The sequence below is a fragment of the Salarias fasciatus genome, chromosome 12 (assembly GCF_902148845.1).
Source record: "Salarias fasciatus chromosome 12, fSalaFa1.1, whole genome shotgun sequence".
In the NCBI taxonomy this organism is placed as follows: Eukaryota; Metazoa; Chordata; class Actinopteri; order Blenniiformes; family Blenniidae; genus Salarias; species Salarias fasciatus.
Window position 1 is genome coordinate 19,904,945 of NC_043756.1, and position 9,184 is coordinate 19,914,128.

A 9,184-nucleotide genomic window follows, 5' to 3' on the forward strand; every position below is an offset into this window, starting at 1 on the left:
GACCGTTTTAGCTGAAACACCCACGCATGTTTACACGTGAGGGTGAGCAAGACTGTTTTCCCTATAAAAATCCTTTTGTGAACTTATTTTAATCCTGAGCCACATGTTAAAATTATAATCGCTCATCTTATATTATTCAAAGTTTAGCTGCGTTTTTATCGTTACGATGGAGCTCGATCTGTAGCTCCATGGTAGCTTTTCTTGATCTATTTCTCGTGTAGAAAATATTATTTGGAACAACTTTCGGTATTCTAAAATCTAAAATGGGGAAACTCCGAAAGAAACACAACTGGAAAGGAAGACAGCAGAACGAGTCACAGCAGCCAGCAGATGAAGAGAAAACAGACGTGGTGGTGGAGTTACAAGGCAAGGTTTTGATTCCATTTCTTGTCGTTTAAGGCTTAAATGATAAATGATTTAAGCTCGTGACAGGTTTGAGTTGTTCCCCTTTCGTGTTTTCACCAGACAAAGACAGACTCAAAGGTGTAGATGAGAGCAACGCTTTGGTCCTCCCCGCCAGCAAAGCCAAGAAGAAGGTCTCGTCTGTGAAGAAAGTTTCCACTAAAAAGCCTCTGACGAAGAAGCAGAGGAAGGAGCTGCAGAAGGTCCTGGAGCGAAAAGAGAAGAAAGCACAGGTAAACAAACAGGAGACAGAGTTTGACTATGAATTGAAATAATGTGATGTGCATCAGCTGTCTCATCAAAAAACAAAATGCATCTACATGTATTAAGTGGTGAGTTCTCCCTATGTTATTAATATTTCCCATTGCTGTTGTGTTTAGAGAGCTGACATCCTGTCCAAACTGGCTGACGTGCAGCTGCCAGAGTCTGAACTGAAGCTGCTTTACACCACATCCAAACTGGGAACAGGAGACAAACTTTACCAGAGTAAACAGTAAGTGCACAACATCATATGTCATCTGGGACAAAGAAGCAGCACTAAGAGTGTGTTATTAGGTGGGGACGGTGGAGTAAGTGCTCTTTTATTTTGCTTTTTTGTTTGTTTATAGATCGTCTGAGGACGCAAAGGACGGAGACACAGACCCAAAAATCAGTAGCGTCAGTGGAGCAAACAGGAAGAGAAAATGGAAGGAAGAGGAAGAAGATGAAGAAGAACAAAAAGCAGAAGAAAGCAGTGATCTGGATACTTCATCTGATGATGATGAGGAGGAGGAGAATGATGAAGAGAATAACATCATGGAAGCAAGTGATTTGAAAGAGAACACTTCTGCTTGTCAGGAGACCACACAAGAAATGAAAGAAGAGCAGAAAACTGTGGAACAAGATAAACAGAACCAAAAGAAAGATAAGGGGAACGCCAAAAACAAGATCATGTCCCAGCCAACTATTTTCATTCCGGTCGACAGATCACCAGAAATTCAGGTGTGTTTGTGTGTGAGATCCTTGACGGTGTGGAACTTAGAGAAGTGTCTTCGTGAGTTTATTTTTAGCTGGTTTAAATCTCCAGGAGGCTCGTCTGAAGCTCCCCATCCTGGCAGAGGAGCAGGTCGTCATGGAGGCCGTGAGAGAAAACCCCTGCGTTGTCATCTGCGGAGAGACGGGAAGTGGAAAGACGACCCAAGTGCCTCAGTTCCTGTATGAAGCCGGCTATGCGAGGTATTGTTTACCTACAGAACGGGCTCGCACAGTCACACACTGTGGTGATTAATCACGTAGTTGTTGCTGATCTGTTGTTATTTTCTCCAGTGGTGGTGGAATTATAGGCATCACAGAGCCGAGGAGGGTAGCAGCGGTCAGCATGTCCCACAGAGTGGCCAAAGAGATGAACCTGCCCACACAGTAAGACGGATTTCCTCACTGTGCCCGTTCAGAAGACATCCAGTGAAATCAGCACATTTCTACTTTTTAAGAAGATTTTTTATGTTGACAGTACGTGTTATTGCTTCTGTTCTCAGGGTGGTGTCATACCAGATTCGATATGAAGGAAATGTGACAAGTGACACAAAGATCAAATTCATGACGGATGGTGTCCTGCTGAAGGAAATTCAAAAGGTATCGTCCTTTATAGTTACTATAATTGAATAAAATACAGAAAATATTTGAGTCTTTTCCATACAGTGGAACCTATTATAGTCTTGAGTCTTCATAAAGTTCAGTCTGGAGTCTTCGGGTTTAGGTGAACACAGATTTTTAAAGTGTAATTTATCTAACTGTTGTTTCATAAATTGTGCTTTTTGTGAAGCTTTCTGATTCTTAGGAATTCATGAGTTGCATTTGTGAATGCAGAAAAATTCCAAGCGAGTATACAAGTCCTAATGAAGAACAAGTTTTTCAGATATTTCATTGTCTTTTGATTTTGATGTAAATAGGAAATGGTTGAAATTGAGTTTGTTATTAAAAATGTCAACATGTTAAAGTTTTGTAAGATTTTTACCATAGTTGTATCTTTTATGTATTTCTTTTTTTTTTTTTTTTTACCTCCCCTGCCCAGTCAAAGTGCAGTTGGGCTTTTTTTTTAGCACCAAAATGAGTTTGCGACCCCGGTATTATACAATGCATACTTCTATCCATTTGTGTTTTAGGATTTTCTGCTTCAGAGATACAGCGTGATTATCATTGATGAGGCCCACGAAAGGAGCGTGTACACAGACATCCTCATTGGATTATTGTCTCGTATCGTCCCTCTGAGGAACAAAGTAAGACACACACTCGTGAGCAGTTTTGGTTCATTGGGCATCTTTACAACCTATTAAAACTGTCATCTTTTCACCTCTGCAGAAAGCTAAGCCCCTCAAGCTGCTCATCATGTCTGCGACTCTGCGGGTGGAGGACTTCACAGACAACCAGAAACTGTTTAAGACGCCGCCGCCGGTCATCAAGGTGGACGCTCGTCAGTTCCCCGTCACGGTCCACTTCAACAAGCGCACGCCGCTGGAGGATTACACCGGGGAGGCTTTTCACAAAACCTGCAAAATCCACCGCATGCTGCCTCCAGGTGCTCAAGACACGGTCGAGCTGTTTTCAGGAGAATAGGAAAATAAAACGGAGTAATAAGCCTTCTCACAGGCCTTACACCCTTGTGGTTCGTTCCAGGTGGTATTCTCGTGTTTCTCACTGGTCAAGCCGAGGTGCACAGTCTCTGCAGAAGACTGAGGAATGCTTTCCCCTTCAGGAAGAGCAGCACAGTCACAGGTGAGTGGTCACACTCCTGACCGAGCGGCAAGCATGGACCCCGAGTTGGGTTTTTTTAAATACATAAACCAGTGTTTTCATCTAGCAGAAGGAGAAGAAGAAGCAGACACTTCAGAGGCGATGAGGAAGTTCAAGAAAGCCAAACAGAAGAAAACCATGGTAAGTCTGCTCTCGGTAAAAATAATCCTGAACCGAACACCGTCTGTCTGTCTGATCCATACCACCACCTCTTTCCTCTGTGAGTTTTGTAAGCCCGTTCATTCTGTGTCCAGTCTCTGCCCAGAATCGACTTGGATAACTACTCTGCCCTGCCGGTGGACGAAGGGGACGAGGACAGAGAGGCGGGTATTGAAGACGAGGACGACGGAGGCTCGGACATCGACCTGGGAGACGATCCCACCGATGGAGGCAGGCTGCTCCCAGTCAGTGTCTGGTGGATGTTCACGTCATGAGCGCCTTCATGAGCTCTGTTCTGCATCTTGTCACTGCAGAGACGAAGGCGGACCCGTCCATCCCTCTCTATGTTCTCCCTCTCTACTCGCTGTTGGCCCCGGAGCAGCAGGCGAAGGTGAGATTAAGATCTCGGCAAGGAAACTCCACAAAGTGTTTATTCCAAATATAATCCGTCAGGTTTGATGGAATAGATTATTATATATTGTGATCTGTGGAAAATGTAAGCATTTCACGTCTTCAAAATGTTTGCTTAGAAATATTCGTATGCGTGTCTGTGTGTGTGTGTTTCCTGGCCGCAGGTGTTCAGGCCGCCTCCGCCCGGCACACGCCTCTGCGTTATCGCCACCAACGTGGCCGAGACGTCTCTGACCATCCCCGGCATCAAGTACGTCGTCGACTGCGGTCGAGTGAAGAAGCGTTTCTACGACCGAGTGACCGGAGTGTCGTCCTTCAAAGTGACCTGGACCTCTCAGGCCTCGGCCAATCAGAGAGCGGGAAGAGCAGGAAGAACCGAGCCGGGACACTGCTACCGGTGAGTGAAGAGGTTCATTTGATTTTTTTCTTTCTTTGTTTTTCATCAACTGCTTCACACATATTTTAGGGATCTTATGCTTCTGATGTTATCCACTGGTGTTTCCTGTTGTTTTCCTGCAGGCTGTACTCGTCTGCCGTGTTTGGAGACTTCAGCTTGTTCTCAGAGGCAGAGATCACACGCAGACCTGTGGAGGACCTGGTTTTACAGATGAAAGACCTCAACATAGAAAAAGTCGGTTTAAAAAAAGAGTGAGAAACTATCAAGCTGATGTTAAAAGAGAAACTATATTTAAAACTGTACTGTATCTTTTGCTTTCTTCATGCAGGTGGTTAATTTTCCGTTTCCCACGCCTCCCTCTGCTGAGGCTCTGGCTGCAGCAGAGCAGCTTCTGGTCTCTCTGGGAGCTCTGGAAGAGCCGCCGCGCACAGGACGGTAACTGATGTTTCTCTGATTGGTCTTCAGCTTCCTGCAGTTATTATTTAAGACAGTTCAGACAGTATTGATGGTTTTATCACATTTTTAAACCACTTGTTTTTTTTGTTTTTTCAGTGTGAAAGCAATGCAGCGAGCGAGGCTGACCTGTCCCATCACGCCGCTGGGCAGAGCCATGGCTTCCTTCCCTGTAGCACCGCGCTACGCTAAAATGCTAGCGCTCGGGAAGCAGCAGGATTGCCTGCCGTATGTTATCGCTGTGGTGGCAGCCATGACGGTCCGGGAGATCTTCGAAGATCTTGACAGGTTTCCTCTAATCGCATAGAATTCCAAGAGTGTTATGGATTATAATTTGATTCTAAGTTTTTGACTGTAGCATGTTGTCTGTACCTGCTCAGACCTGCTCGCAGTGAGGATGAGAACTCCAAGCTGACCCAGCGTCGAGCTCGGCTCGCGCAGATGAGGCGTCTCTGGGCCGGCCAGGGAGCCTCGCTCCTGCTGGGGGACCTCATGGTCATGCTGGGTGAGTCTGCTCTTTGTTCAGGCAGGCAGCAGCACCTGACTGAACAACAGACTGGAAACAAGTCGACCTTTATGACCATGTGACATGACTCCAAAAGGAAAATTGTGATCCTGAATTGTTTTAATTTTCTCTTTTTTGTTCTTGAAAAAGTTTTGAACATGCTCAGGGAAATGAAATGCTGGAACATGATTTTTGCACATTGTCTGATGAGCTTGGTGCAGTACAGACAAAAGCTATTTTCCCAATTTTTGAAAGGAAATAGATGTGGGAACAGTTTTCCCAATGACACCTTGTTAATAATTGCTTAAAACTTAAGCAATTTAACTTAATTAAAGTTTATGAAAGGTTAGTTAGGGTTCATTTACTGTGTTGTTAGTCTTAGTGTGTTTGTATATCCATGACTGCAGGAGCTGTTGGTGCTTGTGAGTTTGCTGGCTGCACGCCCAAGTTTTGTGAGGACAACGGGCTGAGGTATAAAGCCATGGTAGAAATCAAGCGGCTCAGAGGACAGCTCACTAATGCGGGTATACACACACACACACACATAAAAAATTTAAAACCCCCAGCTCTGACCTGTTGCAGAAAAACATTAGAAGATTATAAAACCATGTGTGTGTGTGTCCTCCCCACAGTGAACGCCGTGTGTCCAGAGGTGTCCGTGTTTGTGGATCCAAAGATGACCCCGCCCACGGAGCTCCAGGTGGTTTGCCTGCGTCAGATTGTTCTGGCCGGACTGGGAGACCACCTGGCAAGGCGAGTTCAAGCTGAAGATATCCTGGACCCAAAATGGAAGAATGGATACAAAGTAAGTTAACAATAAGACAGCGTTGTAAGGCAACTCAATTGATTATTTATTATAGGTAACCATTTTTCTTGTCCAGGCCAGTTCCTCATTTGTGTCTGTTTTTTTTCCTTCGTGTTCACAGACTCCACTTATGGACGACCCAGTGTTCATTCATCCTAATTCTGCGCTTTTCAAAACCCTGCCAGACTTTGTCGTCTACCAGGAGATCATGGAGACCACAAAGATGTACATGAGAGGTAGAGAAAAGTGTTGACATTCTTTAACTTCTCTGACTGTAGCCACTTTCTTTTCTCTTCTAAGAGATGCAGTTTTTCATTTCCACATATTCTGATGTTGCTACCGTCACTCAGCTGAAAGAGGATTTTCCTCATAAAGTGTGTCGTCCTTTCTGTCGCTGGCAGGAGTTTCTGCTGTGGAAGCAGAGTGGGTGCCGCAGCTTCTGCCTCAGTACTGCCACTTCGGCTCTCCCCTCGAGGCTCCAACTCCGTGGTTTTGCTCGTCCACCGGCACCATCAGATGTCACCGCCCAAGCACCTTCTGTAAGTTCCCTGCAGCAGAAGGCTGGAGCTCCCAGTGTCTCTGCTGACTTTTAAATTTCACTCCTGCAGTCCGTGTGGGGTGGCAGCTGCCTGCGGTGGAGATGGACTATCCAGACGGCCTGGAGCGCTACAAACTGTTCGCCAGGTTTCTTCTGGAGGGACAGGTAAGGCAGCAAGGACATTGTGTTTCAACTCTCACTGTTTCTGGATTCAGTGACTAACAATAAAAGTCTTCATTATTTCGTTAAACTTTTTATCCTAAATTTAATTTACAGTGTTTCATATGATTGTGTTGAGCTGACTGTCGCTGCAAGTTGAATAGAATCCTAATTCCTCATTCACATTCCTGATGGTTGTTCATCAGCCAACCTGATGGTTGGCTGTTGAAAACATCATGAATTGAATCAGTTTTGTATTGATTTGCAGGATCACCACTGTATTTTTAAATACCAGAATCAATATGCACATAAAGATTGTTTGAATGATATAAAACTATTTTTTCAATCTAATATTCTGACAGCATTTAACTGGCATTAAAATTTGAAATCCCCATTATAGATGAAACATATCCCAGCAATTATTAAGAGTTATGGTTTTATTGTTTTACCTATAGTGCTTTGTGTGAAATGTGTATGTTAAAGTTAAATATAATTAAACTAAAAAAGTTGCATGCAGCCCATCAAACCTTTTGAGGTTTTTCTTGTTTTCTGTTGAACAGGTGTGTTCTAAGCTAAAGAAACACTGTGGCCACCTTCTCTCAAACCCCTCCATCATGCTGAAAACATGGGCAAAGTAAGTTTACACGCACTCTTTTTTTCATCTCACAAACTTACTTGTTCCAAGTGGATTTTCTCTGATTCTTTTGTCTCCGTTGCTTCAGGCTGCAGCCCAGGACCGAAGCTCTGCTGGGACAGCTTGTGTCAAAGAGGGTTGACTGCAGGGAGACACTTCTGTCTGTCTGGAAGACTGAAGAGAAATGTGAGCTTTGAATTACCTATTGCTTTGTTTCTGATGGTTTGATTTTTCTTCAGTGTGATTATTGTTTTGTAATATGTATTTTTCACCCTACAGTTCTGTTGTCTGCATACTGCCAGTGGTTACCTGAATCCATGCATCAAGACATTGCCAAAAACTGGCCTCCTGTGTGAGATTTGCATCTGGAAAGAAAAAAAATGAGACAATGACCTTCTAACCAGCAGTTTGACATTGCCCAACACATCAGCAGAACACTTCCCCTTTTCCAATATTCCGTTTTGTACACTATATGTGTGGCTGTGACGTTGTACCCAAGCAGATGACGTCTGTAATGCAGTGGTCGTGTACGTGAACCATTGTCATTAATCTATGACTCAGTTGGTCTTTATAAGACTAATAAAATCTGTGATTCTGAATAAGACTGTGTTGGTTGTGATCAATAAAAGTCTGAAAGTTGGTGTGGACTCAGTGAGGTTAAATTCAAGAACTGTCATATCACAAATGTGTGCATGGTTATACAGTCATCTGAGGAGAAAAAGATTGACTTCAAAACTTCATAGAAACATTGTCAGTAGGTCGCTGATGTTATTTCAGCAGCTTTAATGGGTCTGCCACAGGTTTAATTCAACATTTATCTTTAGAGATTTGTCTTTCAGTTGTGTTGAAACAATCTACCACAAGGTTGATTTATTAATCGTTCCAAAAAAGAAGTTAAGGCTCCTTAAATACCTCGAATGTCAGATTAGGTCTAATAAACTTGTTAATTGCCAAAAGTAACAGGTGGAAAGAAATAAAATGTCGCGACTGCTCACTCCTGCAGACACAATAAGTAATACAAGAATGCTACATGTCATTTACACAGTGTTGGCAAGTTCATTAAAAAAAAACGTATTGCTACTTCTTCAGAAAGGTACTAAAGTAAATGAGTTAAAAAAAAGTGTTTAAATATGTCAAAGAATTTGGATCCCCTTTTGATGATTAATTAAATGAATGGACACTTGACAGAATAAATCACAAACAGGAAATGCTAATTAAATTAATCAAATGTTGCAGTGTGAAATGTGTATGAGGCGTCACGTGGCGCACTTCACTCTAATAGTTCCTTCTTTTTGTATGATGATGTCATTTAGAACACTCCTGTCTAAGGAGTTGCAACAATGTATCAATTTTATGTCACATCTAATTTGACCTAGATATATAAATTAGATAATGGCGTCATTTAGGACTGAGCAGTTTGCAACAATGTATCAGTTTTAAAGCAAGCGTTTTTGTTTTCAAATAAAATACAATAAAGTAAACCATATTTAATTTAGTTACTAAGAATGTATGTTAAATATTATTTTACATTATGCGCTTTCACTGAAATGAATATGACATTGAAATATGATATACAACTGACTATCTCTTGGACTCCTGGATCATGAGGCCCTCCATTGATACGACGCAATTTAGCGCCACGCCGCACGGGGGCGACAAATTTCTGAAGGCTCCGTCGTGAATCTCTTTAAAAAAAAGAGTGTTTACCTTCCGAGAATACTTCCGGTCACAGTGACGAAACATGGCGACTGTCAGTACCTGATCCGTACCCGGAACACGATCCGTACCAGACGCTTCTGCGCATGTGCCCTCATCATCACGACATGATTTACGGCGAGACAGCTCGTTACGGCAACTCTACTGGGACAAACTTTGTTAAGGCGTATGTCCGTTTAAAGTTTAGCAAAATTACATACTTAAAAAAACGATCTGTGTGTCTGTCTAGTTTAGAA

The 9,184-nt window shown here is 43.0% G+C and overlaps 1 protein-coding gene across 3 annotated transcripts; it reads left to right on the forward strand.

Annotated features, from left to right (window-relative positions):
* The first annotated feature begins 33 nt into the window (after positions 1 to 33).
* dhx37 (DEAH (Asp-Glu-Ala-His) box polypeptide 37) lies at positions 34 to 7,873 on the forward strand. 3 transcript variants are annotated; one of them, XM_030103951.1, is made up of 26 exons: positions 34 to 366; positions 466 to 635; positions 783 to 895; positions 1,011 to 1,383; positions 1,469 to 1,617; positions 1,708 to 1,800; positions 1,917 to 2,013; positions 2,544 to 2,657; positions 2,740 to 2,956; positions 3,055 to 3,153; positions 3,239 to 3,312; positions 3,426 to 3,561; positions 3,645 to 3,721; positions 3,906 to 4,138; positions 4,261 to 4,372; positions 4,467 to 4,573; positions 4,691 to 4,879; positions 4,972 to 5,096; positions 5,504 to 5,620; positions 5,729 to 5,901; positions 6,023 to 6,137; positions 6,303 to 6,440; positions 6,510 to 6,604; positions 7,159 to 7,232; positions 7,321 to 7,418; positions 7,512 to 7,873. In XM_030103951.1, exons 1-26 carry the CDS (start codon positions 264 to 266, stop codon positions 7,586 to 7,588), a joined length of 3,468 nt encoding a protein of 1,155 aa, XP_029959811.1. In that variant the 5' UTR covers positions 34 to 263; the 3' UTR covers positions 7,589 to 7,873. The 3 variants fall into 3 exon arrangements, with proteins under 3 accessions (XP_029959811.1, XP_029959812.1, XP_029959813.1); XM_030103952.1 differs by having other exon boundaries at positions 3,242 to 3,312; XM_030103953.1 differs by having other exon boundaries at positions 3,245 to 3,312.
* Positions 7,874 to 9,184: the final 1,311 nt, after the last annotated feature.